Raw genomic sequence first — 25,637 nt, 5'->3', positions numbered from 1 at the left:
AATCAGTAAATATATATGTGCTTCTCCACCGGACTGTGTGTTCTATGAGACCTTTGGCAATTAGCATCAAACCAATAGAAAAAGCAACCAAAAAAAGGTGCACACTGCAAATGTGACCTGGAAAATCTAAACGTACTGTATTTGTCATCATTTAGGATTATAGAACAAGATAAAACAGGCAGACATCCTGGTTAATGTGTATCGACAGAAGCTGCTGAATGCATATGACAGACATGTATATGTGTAAATATAAATGTTTTCTATGCTGGGTAACATTGCTTGTGAAAAGTAAATTGTAGCAATACAATGCTTAATATGGCCATATTAGGTAAACATATGTACATGACATAGATATATAAAGTGCAAATGTAAGGAGTATTATATATAAATACCTAATAGGAAAGAGTGACAGTGAACCTGGAGATACGCCTATCCTGACGCGCGTTTCAGGGTGACCCGAACTAAACAAAATCAGCAATACAGAGGTCTATGTGTCTGTGAAAAAAATCAGATTGCAGTTGAATACCATCCATGAGGTGTCCATTTTTCATAGACTGTTAGGAGAAGCTGGAGGAACTTTTTCTCTGCCGGGAAAAAAAACCAAAACTGATAAAACTCTTAAACTGTGATGAAACTCAGATGACACTGATGATGAGGCTTGGTGAGCTTTTCTTGCACATGAAAAAAAACCTGAATTCTGAATGAGGCTTTAAGGTGGGACTCGAAAGTTAAAACACATTCTTGATGAATAGTCATTTTTTTAGATAGGGGTTAACTTTTAAGACAAGCCCTTAACCCCTTATTGCAAAATCAGAAAATGGGAGATACAGTGTGTAGAGAGAACTCAGTCCACATGCAGTTAATGCCTTTGAGTAACCAACCTGAGCTGAGCTCTGATCTTTGCTGTTAACCATTTAGACACCACTGTCAATCTTTGACAGAGGCGTTTAAATGGAATGTGCCTGTGCTCACCGGCTCCCATCAATGCCGAGCCGGTGCACTACGATCACGTCAATTTCATTGCAGCTGAGGCCTGCTCAAGGTGCCTTACTGCTGTCATCTTGGCTCTTCTGTGAAGTTCAGCTACATATCCTTAGGCTGTGTTACCACAAGGTGCTTTTAGTGAGTTGTTGATACTGCATATTTTCTCTACTTCAAAAACGGATTTATAGAAACCTCCAGCCCACTGTACTTCTTTTTTACTCAGAGTAATCTGACCTCCGGTGTGGGTTTCAAATCCACAGCAAGTCAATTTCTCCTGCGGGTGGGCTGAGTTTTATGTGCAGATTTTCCCCATAGACTTGCATTAGATGATATAACTCTACAAGTAAAACATGCACATGCATTTTTAATGCGATTCTACAGTGAAATCTCATCAAAAACGCATGTAATCCGCACTTAATATCAATAAAGTTTTTATCCAAGCATAATACCAAGAAGTATCAAAAGCAAAGCCTCTTTTTTTTAAAATTACATACTAAAAAAAGACAAAAGTGTCCAAAACGTGATAAAAACGCATGTTAAAAAAATACAAACAAAAAATGCAATGAAAAAACGCAAATAACCTCAGAGATGCAGAACTGAAGCAGAAATTGTGCAATACCAAAAACTCATCAAAACCTCATTGTGAAAACGTAGCCTAATAGTTTGAATCACATAACTAGAGATGAGCGAACCCAAGGTTCTGTGTTCAGACCAAACACAACAGAGTTCAGGTTCGGAGTTCGGGTACTTTACATATGAACACCTCTCTGTCTAGCATCGCTGTGCTCGGGTACACTTGGCGCTCAGCCCAGGGCGAGCCGCTTGCAGTGGTTGAACGGCTCGCACTGGGGGTAACGAGCATTATCTTGTTACCGGAAATGATCTGTTTATGGTTGGCTATATGTGGGTGCAGACCTGAACTGCCCAATTAGTAACAGCCAATGGGGTTCAGGTCAGGTCCCAAACTTTATCTAACGTCCAGATGAACCCGCCGAAGTAACCATCCACGGGTCCGCTCATCTCTACACATAACACTTCCTTAAAACCTGGGGGGAGAGTTCATTTTTTTGATTTTCTGCTTTCATGTTTTAATATACTCTCATATAATATCACTTGTTTTTACCGAGGGATTTTTCTATGAGTGCTGGAGCAAACAACTGCATCATCACACTACTACCACAAGATAGAAGCAGCAGATCATTACAATTCATCTCACTACTGCCATCACGAAGAAGCACGTAATTTTTTAGAAATGTTAATGAAGTGCAAATGATGAAAAGTGTGAAACTAAATCTTCAAAATATCTTGATTTATCCTATATAAAGTATGAACACCATGATATGCTATCAATGAGGTTATTAATGCTTGTCTGCGTAATATTTTGCCATGCTAAATGCATTTGAGCTGTAAATCATCAAGATCCACTACTGGCAGCTCCATTTGCGATTGATGACTAATGTCATCCCAGAAGGATGTCCAATGGTAAACTAGCACAGCGATGCTTCAGAAAATGGTAGAACATTTAGGCTACAAAGGCTGCTCACAGTGGCACGAGCAACATGCGGCCTGCTGTTACTGTGTTCAAAAACAACTTTTGGTACACTGGAAAAATTGCCGCACCACTGGTTCCATGACCAAATCAATATAACGTCAAGCTATTCCAGTATACTTGGAATGAAGACTAGAGGGGTTCAGCTATTGTACTTTAGGCTACATCACACCATAATATTGGGAATAGGACTGGAGTGACTTTTTCCCTTGTGAAGGCCTTTGCATGGCATTGCCCACGTGGTCTGCAGACCAATATCCAGCCAACATAGCATCTAAGACAAAAGTGGAACTCATTGCTGAAGAGGACAGACCTCCATTACAGCCTCCATTGCCATGTACCTCTGCACCATGATAGCCTTTAAGAAACGTGGTGTGAGGTCAATGGAACCCATTGTAGCTGGATGTCTGAACAGTATTTCAGTGTTGTTTAAATGTCTTCTGATGGTTTGTGTAGACTCTGATGCTTAAAGGGGTATTGTTATCTCCAAGGTCCAATCCCAATATGTAGTAGGCATAATAATAATAGTAGCAAATGCCTCCAATTAGAAATGTAGTATAGTTCTCCTGATATAGCCATGTCTTTTACTTCATGTGCAGGGCATTGCAGCTTAGGTATCGATGGTTACAACCACGAGCAACTAACTACTACAGTTAGGTCCAGAAATATTTGGACAGTGACACAATTTTCGCGAGTTGGGCTCTGCATGCCACCACATTGGATTTGAAATGAAACCTCTACAACAGAATTCAAGTGCAGATTGTAACGTTTAATTTGAAGGTTTGAACAAAAATATCTGATAGAAATTGTAGGAATTGTACACATTTCTTTACAAACACTCCACATTTTAGGAGGTCAAAAGTAATTGGACAAATAAACCAAACCCAAACAAAATATTTTTATTTTCAATATTTTGTTGCGAATCCTTTGGAGGCAATCACTGCCTTAAGTCTGGAACCCATGGACATCACCAAACGCTGGGTTTCCTCCTTCTTAATGCTTTGCCAGGCCTTTACAGCCGCAGCCTTCAGGTCTTGCTTGTTTGTGGGTCTTTCCGTCTTAAGTCTGGATTTGAGCAAGTGAAATGCATGCTCAATTGGGTTAAGATCTGGTGATTGACTTGGCCATTGCAGAATGTTCCACTTTTTTGCACTCATGAACTCCTGGGTAGCTTTGGCTGTATGCTTGGGGTCATTGTCCATCTGTACTATGAAGCGCCGTCCGATCAACTTTGCGGCATTTGGCTGAATCTGGGCTGAAAGTATATCCCGGTACACTTCAGAATTCATCCGGCTACTCTTGTCTGCTGTTATGTCATCAATAAACACAAGTGACCCAGTGCCATTGAAAGCCATGCATGCCCATGCCATCACGTTGCCTCCACCATGTTTTACAGAGGATGTGGTGTGCCTTGGATCATGTGCCATTACCTTTCTTCTCCAAACTTTTTTCTTCCCATCATTCTGGTACAGGTTGATCTTTGTCTCATCTGTCCATAGAATACTTTTCCAGAACTGAGCTGGCTTCATGAGGTGTTTTTCAGCAAATTTAACTCTGGCCTATCTATTTTTGGAATTGATGAATGGTTTGCATCTAGATGTGAACCCTTTGTATTTACTTTCATGGAGTCTTCTCTTTACTGTTGACAGATACACCTACTTCACTAAGAGTGTTCTGGACTTCAGTTGATGTTGTGAACGGGTTCTTCTTCACCAAAGAAAGTATGCGGCGATCATCCACCACTGTTGTCATCCGTGGACGCCCAGGCCTTTTTGAGTTCCCAAGCTCACCAGTCAATTCCTTTTTTCTCAGAATGTACCCGACTGTTGATTTTGCTACTCCAAGCATGTCTGCTATCTCTCTGATGGATTTTTTCTTTTTTTTCAGCCTCAGGATGTTCTGCTTCACCTCAATTGAGAGTTCTTTAGACCGCATGTTGTCTGGTCACAGCAACAGCTTCCAAATGCAAAACCACACACCTGTAATCAACCCCAGACCTTTTAACTACTTCATTGATTACAGGTTAACGAGGGAGACGCCTTCAGAGTTAATTGCAGCCCTTAGAGTCCCTTGTCCAATTACTTTTGGTCCCTTGAAAAAGAGGAGGCTATGCATTACAGAGCTATGATTCCTAAACCCTTTCTCCGATTTGGATGTGAAAACTCTCATATTGCAGCTGGGAGTGTGCACTTTCAACCCATATTATATATATAATTGTATTTCTGAACATGTTTTTGTAAACAGCTAAAATAACAAAACTTGTGTCACTGTCCAAATATTTCTGGACCTAACTGTATATGTAACTAACTAAAGGGTGCTTTACACGCTGCGACATCGCTAGCGATAGCGTGCGCGATAGCACCCTCCCCCGTCGTTCGAGCGACATTTGGTGCTCGCTGCCATTGCGAACATTATCCCTACGGCAGCGTCACACGCACATACCTTGTTAGCGACGTTGCTGTGACCGCCGAACAATCCCTCCCTCAAGGGGGAGCTGCGTTCGGCGTCACTGCGGCGTCACTAAGCGGCCGGCCAATAGAAGCGGAGGGGCGGAGATGAGCGGGACGTAACATCCCGCCCACCTCCTTCCTTCCGCATCGCCGGTGGACGCAGGTAAGGAGATGTTCGTCGTTCCTGCGGTGTCACACATAGCGATGTGTGATGCCACAGGAACGACGAACAACATCGTACCTGTGGCAGCAGCGATATTAAGGAAAAGAGCGACGTGTCAACGATCACCGTTTTTGAACGATTTTGCGATCATTGATCGTCGCTCCTTGGTGTCACACGCTGCGATGTCGCTACCGGCGCCGGATGTGCGTCACTAACGACGTGACTCCAACTATATATCGGTAGCGATGTCGCAGCGTGTAAAGCACCCTTAACTCTCACTACCTGAGTGGACATAACTATGGATACCTAACTGCAAATGAGGTAAGAGACATGGCTATATTAGTAGAACTATACTACATTTCTAATTGGAGGTATTTGCTAATATTATTATTATTATTATTATTATTATTATTATTATTATTATTATTATTATTATTAATAATATTATTACTATTACACCTATTACATATTGAGAGAGGATCTTGGAGATGAGAATAACCCTTTAAAGCTTGGTATGTAATGTCCAATTTCATTTTCAGTACAGAATGGTATTGTCTTGGAACCAGTGGTACGGCCATTTTTCCAGTGTCCCAGAAAACATTTTTCAACACGGCGACACCAGGCTGGATATTACTTGTGCTACTTGAGCAACTTGCATGCCCTAAACGTGGCCATGTCCTGTAGCGTCTCCCATCCAGCACATCTGGGAGTCAATGGTTGACTATTGCAAAGAAAGCTGCCAGCAGTGGATCTTGATGATTTGCGTTCTCAAGTGCATTCAGTGTGGCAGCACATTCCTCAAACAACTATATATACCCAAGCCATGGTAGTACAGGTATTTATGGGCGTAGCGCTCATATATGACACTGAAGAAATCGAGGGCCCCAATTCGTTAAAACAATTTGCCAGTATTCAGGAGTTAATTGCTTTGAAACTTTGCTCAGTTTTGCAGAAATCACAGTTGCATAAAACGTTTGCGACTTTTGTCATTTTCACACCAGTTTATCCCAGCTACACCAAAATAGGCGGATTTGTGAAGCGATATGACATTCCCTGCACCAGAAATCTTACTCCAATTGCTGACTTCTTGGTACGGGTCAAGGACTGAAGTAAGATCTCTGGCAGAATACACTGAAGTGCATCCCCTCATCAGAAGCCCCCTCATAAAAAAAAAATTACTGACTCTTGAGTCGGGGCCGAGATGTGTTGAAAACTTTGATTCCATGTTTTATTATTACCATATCATTAACATGTCTGTCGATTTTGTGATTTTATTAATTCCACATCATCAAACTATCACTGCAATGTAGAAGCAGCAGAGCTCCTCCACATCATCATAATACTGCGACCATGTGGAAACAAAAGAGCTCCTCCACATCATCATGACCTGGCCACCATGCAGAAGAAGCTGAGCAATTCAATTCATTATACTACCGCCACCACATAGAAATTGCAGAGCACGCTACATTATAACAATATGGCCATCAAATAGAAGCAGCACACCACGCCATTACCATATCATAACAAAACCTCACAAAGTAGAAGCAGCAGAGCTCCTCCACATCATCACAATTGTCACCACATAGAAACAGTAGAGTTCCTCCACATCATCACACAATTGCCACCATGTAGAAGCAGCAGAGCTCCTAGAAATTATCACACTACTGCCACCATATACAAACCGCAGAGCTCCTCCACATCATCACACTACCGCCACCATGTAGAAGCAGCAGAGCTCCTCCACATGATCATACAACAGCCACCATATACAAACAGCAGAGCTCCTACACATCATCATACAACAGCCACCACATAGAAGCAGCAGAGCACCTGTCGCGGGCGGAGGAGGGGACGCTGCGCTCTCCACACTCAGGTCCGGCGCTGCTGTTGCTTCGCTTGCTGCTTGGTGGCTCGAGCGGTGGGCCGGATCCGGGGACTCAAGCGGCGCTCCTCGCCCGTGAGTGAAAAGGGGAATGGGTTTGGGGATTTATGGTCCGTGACGCCACCCACGGTTGTGGTGAGGTTGTGACACCACCGCTGCTCTGGACGGGGATCCCGGGTGCGATGACGGAGCAGCTTGGATGTTGTTTTTCCCCTCGGTGGGTAGGGGGGTTGGTTGTCCCGGGGCCTGATGAGGGAGGAATGGCAGGCGGGTTACGGGGCCTGGTGAGGTGCAGGGTCGCGGGGGCAGCGCGGTGCCGCACGGCACGGTGGTACTCACTCAGCCAATGATGAATGCAAAGTCCCCGGTAAAACAAACTGCTTGATGGACGGGTCCCACAGACGGCTGCGGTGGTTCTTCTTCCGGTAGGTTGGCGGTGACTGCCTTTCCCTGCACCTGTGTTATGTTCTCGGTTCTGGTGGCTTCCCACCGGTAACCCGCTCCCCAGCTTGGATGGATGCTGAGGGAGCCCCTTTTGCCCGCAGGCTCTGGCCCTGGGAACTGTAGCCTTGGCGGTGACTGTATTTCCCTTCACGGTTTGAGCGGTTGCCTTCAATCGGGTCTTGACTGCTGGGAAACCCCGGAGGTTCCCTTCGCTAACGGATTTGACCGGTTTTACGGCGACTCCAAGCCTGGTCGGGGTCCGTAGGCCCTGCCGAATGGTGCTGGCTTCTCTTCGCTCCCCGATTCCGGTACCGGCGGGCCACCGCCCGTCCCCGGTCCTTACGGTTCACGTCAATCAGCCCCTCCTGCAGACGGTCACCACCGTCTGCCAACCTTGCTGTATGTGCCCGGGCCACGCACCCGAACACGGTCAGTCTGCTCCGCTACCACTTCACTCCTCAACTTCAAACTGAACTCTCCTCTCTCCCTTCCTTTTCCCACCTCCAGGACTGTGAACTCCTCGGTGGGTGGGGCCAACCACCTGGCTCCACCCCCTGGTGTGGACATCAGCCCCTGGAGGGAGGCAACAAGGATTTTTGTCTGACCTTGATGTGCCTTATCCGGGGTGTGGGGTGTGTTGTTGCAGTATCTGTGACGTCCTGGCTTGTCCAGGGTGCCACACACCTCTACGTCATAACACTACCACCACCATGTAGAAGCAGCAGAGCTCCTCCACATCATCACAATATTGTCACCACATAGAAACAGTAGAGTTCCTCCACATCATCACACAATTGCTACCAAACATAAGCAGCAGAGCTCCTCCATATGATCATACAATTGCCACCATGTTGAAGCAGCAGCGGACCTCTAAATCATCACACTTCCCCCAACATGTAGAAGCAGCAGACACCACATCACACATCTGCCAGCACCTAGAAGCAGCAGAGCGCCTCTTCATTCTACATCCAAAACATGAAGATTTGATTTTGTTACTGTAAAATCAGGTTTATACCAGACATGAGAGAACAATATGAAGACATGAGCACTGACCTTCCCTGAGGCATAAGAGGCCTGCATTTTTTAAGGTATTTTGTGACTTTTTGACTGCGTTATTGATGCAAGCTTGAAGTCATAAGATGACTGAATATTTTTCCTGATTGCCACACATTAATTATTAATATTCTTTTGTGCAAGTGAGCATTAACCGATTAATAACTGATAGGCCATCAGCGGAAATGTTTATCTACTGTGTTTATAGTATGATCCCCCAACAATCGCATGTTATAATGCACATCCTTTGTTTGTGACATTGAGTTTATTTCGATGCGCACGTTGCTAAAATTACCATCATAAAAACCAGTTCCATTTATCTGAATGTACCGTAGTAGTTCCTGCAAGCTTCATTTACATGAATAGGACAAAAAATGCAAAAAATGTAAAATATTTTAATAATTTTCACACTTGCTTTGGACCCACACATTGCAGCCTTGGGAAGCCTGGCAGCCTTGGGAAGGAATACTAGGAAGGAGTGGTAAGGAAAAAAATGGGATTTTAATTAAAGGGGTTGTCTGGCCACAAGATATTGCGAGCTTTACACGCTGTGACATTGCTAGTGTACCGCCCTGAGAGGGGCTCGGCTGCTCCGCTGCTCGGGCCGAGCCGCTTGAAGTCCGGGCTCGGGTTGTCGGTGGCTCGAGCGCCTCCGGACCGGGGGCCACGTCGCTCTGTTGGAGGGAGGCGGTGGGGCTGGCGGTGTCGAATGGGGTTTGCAGCCGGGAAGCCGCGTGGTTGCTGGGTGAGTCGTGACGCCACCCACGGGTCGTGGTGATATGGAACACTACCGCTGCAGATTATTTACAGGGCTCCCGTGGGACGGTGTTGTAGCGCAGCCTTGGTGTTAGCCCCTCCGTGGGCAGGGGCGGTGTGTCCCGGGGCCCGGTGGTTGGGACAGGTGGTGTTGGGGGTCGCGGTGCAAGGGGCCGTGCTGCGGTGCCGTGCCGTGCCCAGGTGGCACTGTTGTACTCACGATTAATTTGCACTCAGAGTCACTGGTAAACCAAAGTTCAGGGATGGTCGGGTCCCGCAGCCGGCTGCCTGTGTCCCTTGTGAGGTTGATGGTGGTCCCTTTCCCTTGCACCTTTTGTTCTGTTTGGCTCCCCTGCCTGAACAGTGGTAGCCCGCTCCCCAGCGTTGAGCTGCCGGAGGAGCCCTCGGTTGCCCGCAGGCGCTGGCTCGTTGGGTGTATGGCCCTTGGCGGTGGCACTCACTCGGTATCGGTGGGCTCTTGCCTTTTTTCGGGACTTTGGGTGTGGGTGAACCCGTGAGGTCCAGCCAGCAATCAGTCAATTTGCCTAAACTCAGTGGCTTCTAAGCTAGGACAGGGTCTGAGTACCCAGTTGCTGGTGGTCCGGTAAACGGTTGACTCCCCGGTTCAGGTCCAGCGGGCTCCAACCCTGACCCGGTCCCTATGGTACCGCCGGTCGTGTACCGGTACTCCTGCAGGTGGCCACCACCGTCTGCCTGCCTGACATTTCGGGGATCCCAGGCTCCAACCCGGGTCCCTGACAGCTCTGCTCCTCTACACCTCCTGTCACTTTCACTAGCTGAAACTGTTCTCCTTTGAACTTTCTGCCTCAGGACAGTAGTCTCCTCGGTGGGCGTGCCTTTCTGCCTGGCTCCGCCCACCTGGTGTGCCCTACTTGCCCTGAGGAAGGCATCAGGTCTCCCTTTCGGGTGACGGGTATGTCCTCACAAGGGGTGGGGGAGTGTGTGTGTGGTGTTACCTGTGACCCCTGGGGGCCAGGGTATCACACTAGCATTTGCTGGCGATGTCGAGCGCCATAGCACCCGCCCCCGTTGTACGACCGATATGTGGTGATCGCTGCCGTAGCGAACATTATCGCTACGGCAGCGTCACATGCACATACCTGCTCTGCGACGTCGCTCTGGCCGGCGAACCGCCTCCTTTCTAAGGGGGGGGCGGTTTGTGCGGCGTCACAACGACGTCACACGGCAGGTGTCCAATAGAAGCGGAGGGGCGGAGATGAGCGGGACGTAACATCCCGCCCACCTCCTTCCTTACGCATTGCCGGTGGAGGCGGGTAAGGAGATGTTCGTCGCTCCTGCAGTGTCACACACAGCGATGTGTGGTGCCGCATGAACCCCGACGATAATTCGTTAACGATATAGTAGCGTGTAAAGCTCGCTTTAGAATAGGAGCTGTTAAGCAATGACCGACAGCGACTGGGACACATTGAATGGAGCTGCGCATTGCATCTTTGTTGAATGCGTTTACATCTGCCAGCGCCTGGAGCTTATAACAACTGATCGGTGGAACCCCCACTGATTTAATATACAGCGGCATGCAAAGGTTTGGGCATCCCTGGTCAAAATTACGGTTATTGAGAACAGTTAAGCAAGTGGAAGATGAACTGATCTCTAAAAGACATAAAATTAAAGATGACACATTTCCTTTGTATTTTAGGCAAAAACAATTACAATTACAAAAAAGAAACTGGGTCTATGCAAAAGTTTGGACACCCTTGAATATTTCCATGCTCAGCTAACTTTGACTAAGGTTTCGTACCTTAATTAGCTTGTTAGGGTTATAGATTGTTCACTGTCATTATTAAGAAAGGCCACGGGATGCAAATTTCCCAGCTTTATAAAAATCCAGCCTCCTCTAACCTTGTGCCAAAAAACAGCCATGGGTTCTTCTAAGCAGCTGCCTAGCACTCTGAAAGTAAAAATTGTGGAGGCTCATAAAGCAGGAGAAGGCTATAAGAAGATGGCAAAGTGTTTTCAAGGTGCCCTTTCCTCAGTCCGAAATGTAATTAAGAAATGGCAGTTAATGGGAACAGTGGAGGTCAAGATAAGGTCTGGAAGACCAAACAAAATTTCTGTGAGAGCTGCTCATAGGATTGATAGAGAGGCAAAACAGAACCCCCGCTTGTCTGCAAAAGACCTTCAGGAAGATTATGAACCCGAAAAGTGAAAAGCAGTGTACAAGGAGAGAAGAGGTTAATTCCGTGTTGCCAGGGGAAGACACCAGGAGAGATGAATCAGTAGTTTATTACTCTATACATTTCAAAGCAAAGGCTTCTTCTTCAGGACATAAAGACCATTGTTCTGTCCTTCTGTCACATGCTCACACAAGATGCCAAGTCAAGAAATATATTATTTTTACTTGGCATCTTGTGTGAGCATGTGACAGAAGGACAGAACAATTATTTTTATGTCCTGAAGATGAAGCCTTTGCTTTGAAATGAGTAGACTTATGCATCTATCCTGGTCTCCTCCACTGGCAGAGCGGAATTAACCTCTTATCTCTCCTGATACACTGCTCCATATTATTACTATATAGCCTTTTAGGTTTTTGTGGCTGCCGGCTCATGGTGTGCACAGAGCAGTAATAACAGCCGTGTACATATGACGTTAGGTATGACTAATATGTGTTCTCTGAACTTATAATAACTGGTTGTCCTATCTTACATCACTTGACTTGACCCCTCGCCTTACTGCAGTCTCTACCCTGCCAACTAGAAAAATGTTTTTACAATGAGAACATCAATCCTCCAAGGTGAGGTTTCTGTTGTGTCGCAAGTTATTGCAAAATGATATGATAAAATAAATTTGACGCTGTAATATAAATACTAGGGGCAAAAATCAAACAGTAGGCAATAGATGACAATGATCCATAACTTTGGTCGCTCCTTCACCTAATGCAAAAGGTGAATGAAACCCACACTGAGGACTATTGTGTAAGGACACAATGTTTCATGTAAACATTCTATTAAAAGATTTTGCTGTAAATTAGAGAAATAACGGAAACAACAACATTTTTGCCAATTTCCAGTTAGATAACAGTTTGCAAAAGCTGGCATTTTTTGCTTTTACGAGAATACGGTGCTCCAATCATAAAGAGGTTATAAAAGCTTGTTTTACTCCACTACTGCTGGTGTTTGTAGCCTTTGTATTGTATTTTAGAGATGTCACATTGTGTCCCCGTGTTTATATTTTTATAGGTGTGTTTGTTTGTAACAGAACTGTGTAGCGTGCCAAGATCCTTAGTGTAAAATGGACATTGTCCTCCAATTTCATCCAACGCTTATTGTCTTCAGAGTAGGTAGAACACAGACACTATTTTATTACATGTTATGTCCTTGATGCTGTGGAGCTGTGTATATTAGAATCGTTAAATAAGTTGTTTTTTTTTTCTCTTTTCATTTCAGAATTACAAGCAACTCTGTGATCCATCGCTTGACTAACCTTCTCTTCTACACAATTTCTGAAGGCCACGAACAACTTCCGGTCAACAAGTTTATTAATGTAAGACAAGATTCTCATACAACTCCTAGACTAAAGCCCGCTTTACACGCTGCAATGTATCTTACAATGGTCGGCGGGGTCACGTCGTAAGTGACGCACATCCGGCATCGTAAGGTACATTGCAGTGTGTGACAGGTACGTGCGATTGCGATTGAACGTTAAAACGTTCATCGCATACACATTATTCATTTCTCTAGAATTGCACGTCAGATTGTTAATCGTACCCGGGGTAGCACACATTGCAGTGTGTGATACCCCGGGAATGATGAACAGATCTTACCTGCGTCCTGCGGCTCCCGGCCAGCAATGCAGAAGGAAGAAGGTGGGCGAGATGTTTGCGTCCCGCTCAGCTCCGCCCCTCCGCTTCTATTGGCCGGCTGCCGCATGACGTCGATGTGACGCCAAACGTCCCTCCCACTCCAGGAAGTGGACATTCGCCGCCCACATCGAGGTCGTATGGACGGGTAAGTACATGTGACGGGGGTTAATCGTTTGTGGGGCACGTTCAACAAATTGAACATGCCGCACATACGATGGGGGCGGTTACGATCGCATACGATATCGTATGCTGGATCGTAAGGTGTAAAGCAGGCTTAACAAGTCTGAAAAAAATGGAACCTATTAAAAATCTACAAACCTCTGAACAAGTCTATGGGGTGGAGCTCATAAATTTGTTCTGGGAAGGTTTGACCAATTTTTCTCACAATTGGTCTCGTAATAGACAAATCATCTGTCAAAATTTAGAAGAAATGGCTAAATTTAAAAGTTATTTTTTCGTAGTATAAATATTTGATATATTGGAAATTTACCATCGGCACACCAACAATCACTATATGAGGGGTCCAGTATCTTTGGTTATACACATTATTGTTAAGAGGAGAGTTAAAGGAGTTGTCTCATAAAAAATATATGTTACATATCTACAGGATGGATGATAAATAACTAATGGGTGGTCCAACCAATGGGACCCCCACAGTCACAGGACGTCAGTTCCAAAGTCCCCTTTTTGGAATAAAGTGTTAGCGAGCATGTGTGACCACTGCTGCATAAATTGTTTATAGAAGTTATACAGTAAATACTTAATAGAGTAGAGGTTGTACGTGCTCTTTACAGCTTCGTTCAACCAACCCCCTATTTGGAATTAGTGGGGATCTCAGTAGACAAATCCTAGCAATCATTCATTTGTCATCTATCCCATGGATAGGTTATAAATGTTGTGTAAGGAACAACTCCTTCAGGGAAAGTGCTAGAATTAGCACTATAAACTATGTACTAAGGAAGATATGGAAAAGGTCAGCTAATTTCTATAACTCTGACATGGGTGGAAAAATATGGAGGTCCTCTCCTATGTAGATAAGGGGGACTTAAGAGACTTCAACTATTGATTGTTGGAGTCCCACTATATAAACTGTGGTTGAGCAATCAATTATTGCATATCCACAAAAAAAGAAGCCAGGCACCGCTACTCCCAATTCATATCGCTGCTTAGCAATCTCCCAATAGGTATATACCGGGTGCACGAATCTACATAGTAAAACAGTTCATGAACAGCGTCCAAGAATAAGAGCAGAAGAGCCAGCACTCACCGGTATTTCAATGCGATTTTTTTTTTTTTTTTATTCTTTCATGTGTGGCTCAGGTACAAAATTTGTCTTTAGTTTTAAATATAGTCCTCTATATGATACAATAAAATCTAGTATCCGAGAAAATTGGCATTTAATAGAAAGTGACAATGACCTTATGGAAAAAACTGAGTGGCCCCCTGATTTTATACACCATATTTTTCGGACTATAAGGCGCACTCTTTCCCCCCCCCCCAAATGTTGGGGTAAAGTGGGGGGTGCGTCTTATAGTCTGAATGTAGGGCATGGCTGCAGGGAATGAGGGTGCTGCGGTGGAGTGGGTCATCGGCGGCATGCACAGGCTGTAGCAGCGCCTGCCGTGACCATGTGCGCCCGCTCATTTCATATGCATCCTCCCGCTCATCATCTTTCAACGCTGAAGCCAGCGCTGACAGGTGGGCGGGATGATGGGCGGGGGATGCGCCCATAGTAAAGAGCCAGTCGCGTGATCACCCCTGGCAACTACAGCCTGGAGTGATCATGTGCGGCTGTATTCACTGCTCCCCGCGTATCATCATCAGCACGGGCGGCAGTGAATAAGTATACTCACCCGTCACCGTTGAATGCAGCATCGCGATGTTCTCCTGTCTGCCGGCTGCTGCTATGTGTGAAGCGTAGCGGTGCGCACAGCGATGACGAAGATGGCAGTATATAGCAGGATGAGGGCATATACCAGGAAAGCAGTATGTAGCAGGATAGGGGTATATACCAGGATGGCAGTATATAGCAGGATGGGGGTATATAGCAGGATGAGCACACATACCAGGATGATGCTATGTAGCAGGATGGGGGCTATACCAGGATGAGGGATGTATGTATATGTATATGTGTATATATATATATATATATATATATATATATATATATATATATATATATATATATATATATATATATATATATATATATATATATATATATATATATATATATATATATATATATATATATATATATATATATATATATATATATATATATATATATATATATATATATATATATATATATATACACATACATACATACATACATACATACATACATACATACATACATACATACATACATACATACAGTACAGCCCAAAAGTTTGGACACACCTTCTCATCTCTAGAACAATTATTAAGAGGAGACTTTGTGCAGCAGGCCTTCATGGTAAAATAGCTGCTAGGAAACTACTTCTAAGGACAGGCAACAAGCAGAAGTGGCTTGTTTGGGCTAAAGAACACAAGGAATGGACATTAAACCAGTGGAAATCTGTGCTTTGGTCTGATGAGTCCAAATTTGAGATCTTTGGATCCAACCACTGTGTCTTTGTAGAAAAGGTGAACGGATGGACTCTACATGCCTGGTTCCCACAGTGAAGCATGGAGGAGTAGGTGTGATGGTGTGGGGGTGCTTTGCTGGTGACACTGTTGGGGATTTATTCAAAATTGAAGGCATACTAAACCAGCATGGCTACCACAGCATCTTGCAGCGGCATGTTATTCCATCCGGTTTGCGTTTAGTTGGACCATCATTTATTTTTCAACAGGACAATGACCCCAAGCACACCTCCAGGCTGTGTAAGGGCTATTTGACTAAGAAGGAGAGTGATGGGATGCTACGCCAGATGACCTGGCCTCCACAGTCACCAGACCTGAACCCAATCAAGGTGGTTTGGGGTGAGCTGGACCGCAGAGTGAAGGAAAAAGGTTCAACAAGTGCTAAGCATCTCTGGGAACTCCTTCAAGACTGTTGGAAAACCATTTCCGGTGACTACCTCTTGAAGCTCATCAAGAGAATGCCAAGAGTGTGCAAAGTAGTAATCAAAGCAAAAGGTGGCTACTTTGAAGAACCTAGAATATAAGACATATTTTCAGTTGTTTCACACTTTTTTTAAGTATTTCACTCCACATGTTTTCATTCATAGTTTTGATCTCTTCAATGTGAATCTACATTTTTAGAGTCATGAAAATAAAGAAAACTCTTTGAATGAGAAGGTGTGTCCAAACGTTTGGTCTGTACATTATATATATATATATATATATATATATATATATATATATATATAATATAAGGTTGGAGATTATATATAAGGCAGGAGGATCATTACCAGGGTACCTTAGTAGAGAATTTGGGGACACAACAGATATCGAGCAGAAAAACAAAAAACCTGGCTAGATCACAATAGAGTCACAGGTAATTATAAATGTGGCAATTGCCCCTTTTGTGCATATCATCTTACAGGTGGATCTTTAAAAATTGGAGACAAATATTTTGTGGTGAGAGATTTTATCTCCTGCAAAACCAAATTTCTTGATATGTTATTTTCTGCCCATCCACCGCATGGATCAGGACTCATCCCAGTGAACACCGGCACTCCTTCCTGTGAGCAGAACACTACTCAGACAACACAGGGTGAGGGAACAACACATTGGTAAGACTTTATTGGTTCACCAACAGGCAAAAACATATCTTGCATTGCCATCAAGAACACAACACGGTACAAGTGGCAGAGTCTCACCGCTCCACTGGCTCACCAGGGATTAGAATCTTCATGACTTCGGAGCTTCCACGGCCAACTACTCAGTCAACAGCACCCTGTTTTTGGTGGGGACCCACTGAGAGGAGGTAGCAGCAGCTTAGGAAGCTGACTGAGTACAGCAAGATATGTAGCCAGGTGACTGAATTGTTCCAGCCTGGGTTCTCTAAGCAAATTTGTGGACTCGGCATTGAGCAGTGAAGAAATTCTGTAATCTTCCAGCTGCAACTGTGGATCGTAGGCTGAAGTCCTGTAGAATGAATGTGGTGACAGGAGCAGGACCCTTTTCATACCCCTCATTTTTCATTTCAGGGCATTGTGTCTTACAGGATTGGTGGTAGATTGGTGTTCTCTGATTGGTCACTAGTTCAATTTGACTGCATAACTTTACTCTGATTTGATGTAGTCAAATGGGTTGAGGCAATCCAACTTAACAGACAATAGGGCTCCAGTCAGTCTGACATGAAACTATTTCTAACTTCTCTTGATTTACCAAACAAAGGAACAATATGTCTGGCCTAATTAAGAACAGTTCACCTCTCACAAGTGGCCAGATGCTGAGTCGTCATAATATAGATAAGCCATTTTGTTTATGGTTGAGTGTCCCTTTCACAAAATGAAATGCTGATAATTTATGAAAAAAGTAAATGGAGTTATTTGCAGCTTAGGTCAAGTAGTTCTTTACACTTCTTTTTCTAGGACTAGTGCTGGATTTTAACCAGAAGAAAGAGATAAATTAATGTGATACATCATTCATTTAATATACCTTTTTAGCATCTTACTCTTTCTTACTATAATTTTAGAATCAGTATTACTAAGTATGGTCAGGTTTATTGCTTTATTGTTGGCCCTTGTCCATTGCATTGAATATAAAGTAATGAAAGTGATTTATGTTGTCATTTCTTCTTCTATGCCCACTTTGATAGATGGTATCAGGAGAAGCAGAATTCCACTCTGAGATCACTGCTGGAGCGGAACTCATGGGAATGGATCAGATGGGGGTGACTGAGCAGCTTGTCTCTATTGCAACATTCACTGTGTAACAATGTATTTTGACATTTTTCCAGAGACATCCGTAAACTCTATGCAGCTTCTTGACTGCAGCTGTATAAAGTGAAAGGCTTTGGCACCTTTGAATTCTGTTGTTAGCCCTGTTTGGCATTCAGTAGCAACTGGAATCATATTCAATGCTATAAGACATAAGACAACAATATAGAGCAGTGCAGAAGTCTATATAACTGTAACTAAAGCCTGCTTTACACGCTGCAATTTCGCATATGATATCGTATGCGATTTGCAACGCACCCATCGTATGTGCAGCACGTTCAATTTGTTGAACGTGCTGCACAAACTATTAACCCCCGTCACACGTACTTACCTTCCATATGACCTCGATGTGGGCGGTGAACGTCCACTTTCTGGAGTGGGAGGGACGTTCGGCATCACATCGACGTCACGCGGTAGCCGGCCAATAGAAGCGGAGGGGCGGAGCTGAGCGGGACGCAAATATCCCGCCCACCTCCTTCCTTCTGCATTGTGGGCCGGGAGCCGAAGGACGTAGGTAAGATCTGTTCATCGTTCCCGGGGCGTCACACACTGCGATGTGTGCTACCCGGGTACAATGAACAATCTGACGTGCAATTCTAGAGAAAAGTACAATGTGTATGCTTTATGTTTTTATGTTTTAACGTTCAATCGCAATCGCACGTACCTGTCACACACTGCAATGTACCTTACAATGCCGGATGTGCGTCACTTACGGCGTGACCCCGCCGACATATTGTAAGATACATTGCAGCGTGTAAAGCAGGCTTTAGGCTGTGTGCACACGTTCCGTTTTATAGCATTTTTTTTTTATGCACTTGAGCGCAGATTTGTCACAAAACGTCAACCGAATCCTGATGCCAGCAAATTCATTGAGAATCCTGAAGTCTAATGCACATGTTGAGCATTTTCCCCTTGCAGAATTGGAGCAGAAATAAATCTGCCATATGTCAATTCTTTCAGCAGTTTTTGCTGCAGATTGCACCCATTCTAACGAATGGGAAAAATCTGCACCAAAAATGTGTCACGCATGGACTTGGGGAAGGTCCAGTGCACGACGAGACACACAATAAATGGGTTTCTCCACAACAAATAAGGGGTACACCAGAGACACTTTAACAATGTTGGGCTCTGGTGCTAGGGAAGGGGATGATGGGACACCTCCTGCAGTCACCTGCAGCTGCACTGCTAGCAAGCCCTGTACAGGGTCTGCATCGGTCACAGAACAGAATACCTGAAGCCCTGAGAGACCCTGTAATAAACCTGGCTAGTGAGCTGGAAGGTGAGTATCGCTAGCTCCATTGCTGCACTAATACAACAAGAAGGGAAAGTACAGTAGACAGGGGAAACCACAAAGGATAAAGCCCAACTTCACTGCTGCAGTCAGACACCAGGACTGCAGCCTACTCTGCTTCACACAACAAGGGCTCCAGCAGCTCCTTTCACGTCGATGCCTAGCTTTAGAATAACTCAGAATACTGGGAGATGGGGCCATATATAGGGAAGGGAATGGTCACCAATCAGAAGCACCTGAGGCCAGGAATCAAAAGCTGCTGGAAAGATGCTGGCAACAAAACTGATATTAACCCTTAGAGCACCAAAGGAAAAGAAATTACGTTTAATGTGAGGAGTCTCAGATGACAAAGAGAAACTCTGGGCCAGGTCCTGTCAGAAGCCTCTAAAAACGCAGAGAGACGGCCGTGACAAAATGAGTGTCAAAAATGCACCAAACAACTCAAGAAAAAAAAAAAAGCGCATTGTTCCCTCTGTGTTTTTTCTGCCAAGAGATGCCGAAATGGTGCAGAAATTTCTGCACAAAATCCCAAACGTGTGCACATACCCTTACAGAGATATCCAAGGGTTTGCATTTGCAGACCAAAGTGCAATTATTTCCTAAAAAAATTATATAATCTACAAACTTGGAAGCATAGAACAAGCTATAGATTTTAAGATGTTGTATAGTAATTTTTCAAAGGTGAACATAAACTGTTGCTAACCGCACTTTTGTGCATGTCTAAAAAGACGCATAAAAATATGGACCCCGCCGGACAACCGAAGTGACTCCCTCTGCCTCATTACAGTGAATCTTCTGTTGGGAATTGTTTCTGAATCACGTTTTTTCAAAAATGTACTCATAATCCCGTTGCAAGCGCCAGATCAATATGAGCCGCGCCGTACTGCGAGCTTTTAGAGGTAGAATGAACATTCAAGAGTTGAACAGTTGAAGTATTGGCTTTATTTATCTATTTTTTACTCCATTCACCTTGTGGTATAAATGATTAGGTGGCTTTACCGCATTGTATATTTTTTTTTATTTTTCTTTTGACAGTCATGTAAGGGCTTGTTTTTTGCTGGATGAGTTGAAGTTTTTATTCGCACCATTTTGGGGCACATAATATTTTTTGATCACTGTATATTCCACTTTTTGTGAGGCAGATTCACGAAGAAACAAATTCAGGAATTGTTTTTTGTGGTTTTTTTTTTTGGTTTTTGTTTTTTTTTTACACCATTCACTGTGCAGTAAAAGTGATAACACATTTTTATTCTTCAGGTCAGCGATACTACATTTATATTTTTTCTATGTTTTGCCGCTTTTACACCCAAAAAACTATTTTATAGAAAAAAAATAGTTTTTGCATAGCTGTATGCTGAGAGCTATAGTTTTTTATATTTTTTTCACTGACGTAGCTCTATTATGGCTTGTTTTTTGCGGGACAAGATGATTTTTTCAGCGGTACTATTTCTATTTATATGACTTTTTGATTTGTGTTTTATTCCACTGAAGGGGTTAACTAGTGTGACAGTTTTATAGCTTGGGTTGTTATGGATACAGCAATACCAAATATGTTTAGATTTTTGTTTGTTTGGGTTTTTTTTACATATATATACATATTTATTGGAATATTTTTTTATTCTTTGTTTATTTTTCCCATATATTTTTTAATACTTTTGAACATTTATTTTTTTTTTAACTTTATTCTTACTTTTTTACTTAGACCCTTTATGGGACACTAACTTTCAGTGATCTGATCACTAATATAATCCACTGCGGAGCTTGATCACCGCAGTGGATTATAAGTGACATGGCTGCAGGGATCCAATCGCCAGGGAGAGGTAAGTGATTCCTCTCCCTGCCTCCTGAATGCTGCGATCGTATTGATCACAGCATTCAGGGGGTTAAATTGCTGGCTGTGGCGCTGGCACCATTCCTGGCAGTGAGAGCTCGGTCCCGGCTACAAGATATGCCGGTGACCCGGCGGTGATCGTGGTAGTACAGTGCAGGAACCCCCATAATCGCCAGGACGTACCCAGTATGTCCAATATCGGTAAGAGGTTAATATGGTATTATATGTTATAGGTCTGCAGGTCTTCAGTGCTGGAGAGGAGAAGCAGGGTTAATGCCGCACTGTCGCCAAATAGGAGTAAAAATGTTGATTTATTAAATAAGTGTTAATAAATTTTTATTTAATAAATCAACATTTTTACTCCGATTTGGTGAAAGCACGGCATTGACCCTGCTTCTCCTCTCCAGCACTGAAGATCTCTCCACGTGGGTTTGTGGCAGCCGCCATTATCTTAATGCCTGCATAGGGTTTGTGACTTTCACAACCTTATAAGGTGAGTGTAATCTCCTGCACACTGCGCTTTTCATATCTGGTAAGACCCTATTTTGCGCTCTTTCTCCTCAGCTTTTACATTTGATCGGTCTGCAGGTGAAAGGTTAAATCTGCCCGGCAACAGACAGTTGGGATTAGACTCTAGGGGAGGAGCTACTGCTGAGGGAAAGAAACAGTTTCTGGGGAAACATCAGTTAGGGCCCAGCCTGTGACAGAGACAGACCTCAGGTCTGAGGAGCAGCAGAGTCGCATGATGTGGGTGCCCTGAAGAGAGGGGGCAACGTTTATGTTCAGGAGAACTGTTTTTTGTGAACTTGTGGTCTCCCTCAATGAGCTGTGTGCCATCTGGTACCTCCAAAGTGCAACACCACACACTCAGCCAGGACTTCTATTTTCATGTAGCGTGCCGGGATGTGGCAGATGAGCGTTATATGACAGGGGGTGCTAACATGCTATTCAATGCAGCGTCACCAACGGTGACATGCATACCTTTGTTCGCTGTCAACGCTCTTCTGAATGCTGTAAATGACCGGAAGTGCATTCAGAAGCGCGGTGACAGCAAACACAGGTATGCGCATCACCGCTGCTGATGCTGAATTAAATAGCATGTTAGTATGCCCCTGTGGGTGTGCTAACATGCTAAGAGGGCGGTTAGTCGGGGGATATAACGCCCTTGGGAGTAACATTTATGTTCAGTAAAACTATGGGGTTTTTTTATGAACTTGTGGACTTCCTCAATGAACTGTGAGCCATCTGCTCCTGGCCGGCCAAAACCTATCGGCAACATGCGGCCTGCAAAGACTTATCGCCTCCGGAGTGCAACACCACACGCCCAACCAAGACCTCCATTTTCATGTAGTGTGCGGTAGATGATTATCTCAGCCATGACTACCACCCCATGCTATGTTACACAGGGATGCAGGAATGAAGAACAACTGACGGTCAGCCGATCAGCACATGATCAAACTAATAATTGATCTAATATATATTGATTGAACTTTTTAATCTTAACACTGAGGATTTCCAGTATAAATGGCGCAGGAGGGTGGGGGAGGGGTGACACATGTGAAAGAATAAGAGATAAGAGGACAGTACCAGGCAATAGCCCTGTAAGACAATTTTGGTTGTTGCTCATTACTCATCTTTATTAAAAACAATGGAGCAGATTGGTCAAAGCTGTCTAACAGTTAAGCGGGCTTTAAACGCTGCGACATCGCTAGCATCGGCTAGCGATGTCGAGCGCGATAGCACCCGGCCCCGTCGTACGTGCGAAATTATGTGATCGCTGCCGTAGCGAACATTATCGCTACGGCAGCGTCACACACACATACCTGGTCAGCGACGTCGCTCTGGCCGCCGATCCGCCTCCTTTCTAAGGGGGCGGGTCCTGCGGCATCACAGTGACGTCACACGGCAGCCGTCCAATAGCAGAGGAGGGGTGGAGATGAGCGGCCGTAACATGCCGCCCACCTCCTTCCTTCCTCATTACCGGTGGACGGAGGTAAGGAGATGTTTGTCGCTCCTGAGGTGTCACACATAGCGATGTGTGATGCCGCAGGAACGAGGAACAACATAGCTAATAAACAGGCAACGATATTTGGTTTTAGGACGACCTCTCCAAAACCAACGATTTTTGCCTGTTTTGAGATCGTTTAAGATCGCTTGTACGTGTCACACGATGCGATGTCGCTAAGGATGCCGGATGTGCGTCACTAACGACGTGACCCCGACGATAAATCATTAGCGATATCGCAGCGTGTAAAGCCCCCTTTAGACTATCCTTGTTGCCCTTAGCAACCAATTACACTGCAGCTTTCATTTCTAAAACTGCTTTGGAAAAATGAGTTTTGTAGGAATTTGTTGCTATTGGCAAATTGGCAACAAAGATAGTCTAAAGGCCCTGTCACACACAGAGATAAATCTGTGGCAGATCTGTGGTTGCAGTGAAATTGTGGACAATCAGTGCCAGGTTTGTGGCTGTGTACAAATGGAACAATATGTCCATGATTTCACTGCAACCACAGATCTGCCAAAGATTTATCTGTGTGTGACGGGGCCTTTACTGTTAGCTTTGATCATTCTCCCCTGATTATATCCATTGTTACAGAAATTATTCCTTTGCATAGGTCAACTTTTGTTTTAATGTCTAAATTTAATTCAATCATTGTTCCAATTACCCCCAAAATGTAAAACGTATAAGAACATGACTAATGCAGTGTTCATTACATTTTTTATTTGATTTTAACCATTATAGACACTGAAAGCCAATGGATTGCTGGCAACAGACCCCAGGCTGAAGGACTGTATGGACAAGTTGAATCATACGGTGCAAGAGTCAATGTTAGGAGCATCGATGGACTTGGAAATCTTTCGAATGTAATTTTTTTTTTACTTTTTAATAATTACAACACATAAACTAACCAGATCATAGGTTTCATGTTTTGGCCTTGATATATAAAGAAATTCTAGAGGAAAAATGGACTGTGAGTTGTAGCGATGAGCCTGAAGCTGACCATGGACATATGATTTGTACCAAATGATGTAATGAATATTAATGATAGTTGTTATGTGTGTGTGTATGTATAATATATATATATATATATATATATATATATATATATCTCTATCTATATATATATATATATATCTTATATAAAAATATGATTTCTAATTCTTTTATTGACTAAAATCTGCCCAATAAATCAAATACATAAATACATCATGCTTCAAGTTTCCACTCGCTTAAAGGGACTCATGTGAAAACAAGCGGTTGAGAAGGTGCATTGAACTGTTTGGCCCCACCCGCCATGATACACCAAGCACCTGTTCTTGGTTTGAACAGTCATTTTGTGCTGACAGACTTCCTGTAAGATAGCCGACTTCCCCATACACATGAGTACTTGGGAAGAAAGCTGTTACCAGACACTGGAAAACAAAAGGATGGAGGGTGTTTAAATTTAAGAGAAATTGTTGTATTACTTTTTTTCATGAATTATAGAAATATAACTTTGTAATATATCTTATTAGAGACATCTGCTTCTTTCTCATCCCTAACTGATCATTCATTCTCAATTCACAGGAAAAATCTGTCACAGATTTTTCCATTACTGAAATAGCAGATGAAAGTTGGTGCTCATAAAGTTCTATAGAAAACTGTAAGGGTATGTTCATACATTGCATTTTTACCGAGTTTTCCTGTGTGTTTTGGTGCATTTTACTGTACTAGCAAAGTGAATGAAATGTCTGCATTCTCTTTGACACGCTGCCTATTTCTTCCTTGCAGATTTGAAGTATTTTCAGATCTGCATCATGTCTATTCTTTCAGCGTTTTCAAAGCTTTTTTGAACATATTCAAATGGGTCAGGAAACACATATGCATAAAAAATGCACGCAAACATGCAGATTTCACAGAGCATTTTCCTGCCAATGCTCCAGTATTTGCAGAATTTTCTGCTGAAAATACGGAGCGTGTTCACATAAGTCTACACTCACATCAGCCGGATCCGGTACAAATGCGTTTCAGCTCAATTCACATCCAATGGAGTCACGATGGGATGTGGTCACTTGCACACAACTGCATGTGACCACATGTTGCCGCGATTCCATAGGAAATGAATGGAGCTAAAACGCATTTGTGGCGGATTCAGTTTTGTGGCAAAATACCGCTGATGTGAGCGTTGCCTAACCTAAATGTCACTTCAGGAGAACTTGTCTGTATCTGCCTCTAGTTCATCCCCCCTCCCTTCCTTCATAGAATTTTAAAAGCACCAACTGCCATCTCCTATCTAAGTAATGGGAAAATCTGTCTTCACTGAATACAGATTTTACCCATGAAGTGAGAATGAAAGACTTGTCCAGAAGAAAAAAAAAAATGACTTATCTGATAAAATATATTACAAAGTCATTTATTTTCATATTTATTGTATAAAAATTAAAACAACATTACTCTTTAAAGTGGACCTATAACTTAGTTTGAAAAATTGAGTGAAATACCTTGTAAAAATCCCTGAAACGCATTATGTGA

At 43.6% G+C, this 25,637-nt stretch overlaps 1 protein-coding gene across 1 annotated transcript in view; it reads left to right on the top strand.

Annotated features, from left to right (window-relative positions):
* GLS2 (glutaminase 2) overlaps window positions 1-25,637 on the top strand; it is a 156,598-nt gene that overhangs the window by 47,567 nt on the left and 83,394 nt on the right. The window contains exons 2-3 of the mRNA XM_075337011.1: window positions 12,707-12,803; window positions 23,868-23,989. Of these exons, the coding sequence (XP_075193126.1) occupies window positions 12,707-12,803; window positions 23,868-23,989 (219 nt within the window). The remainder of the gene's footprint in view (window positions 1-12,706; window positions 12,804-23,867; window positions 23,990-25,637) is intronic.

Source organism: Anomaloglossus baeobatrachus, chromosome 2 (genome assembly GCF_048569485.1).
Source record: "Anomaloglossus baeobatrachus isolate aAnoBae1 chromosome 2, aAnoBae1.hap1, whole genome shotgun sequence".
Classification (NCBI taxonomy): domain Eukaryota; kingdom Metazoa; phylum Chordata; class Amphibia; order Anura; family Aromobatidae; genus Anomaloglossus; species Anomaloglossus baeobatrachus.
This window is presented reverse-complemented; position numbering and strand designations above follow the sequence as displayed.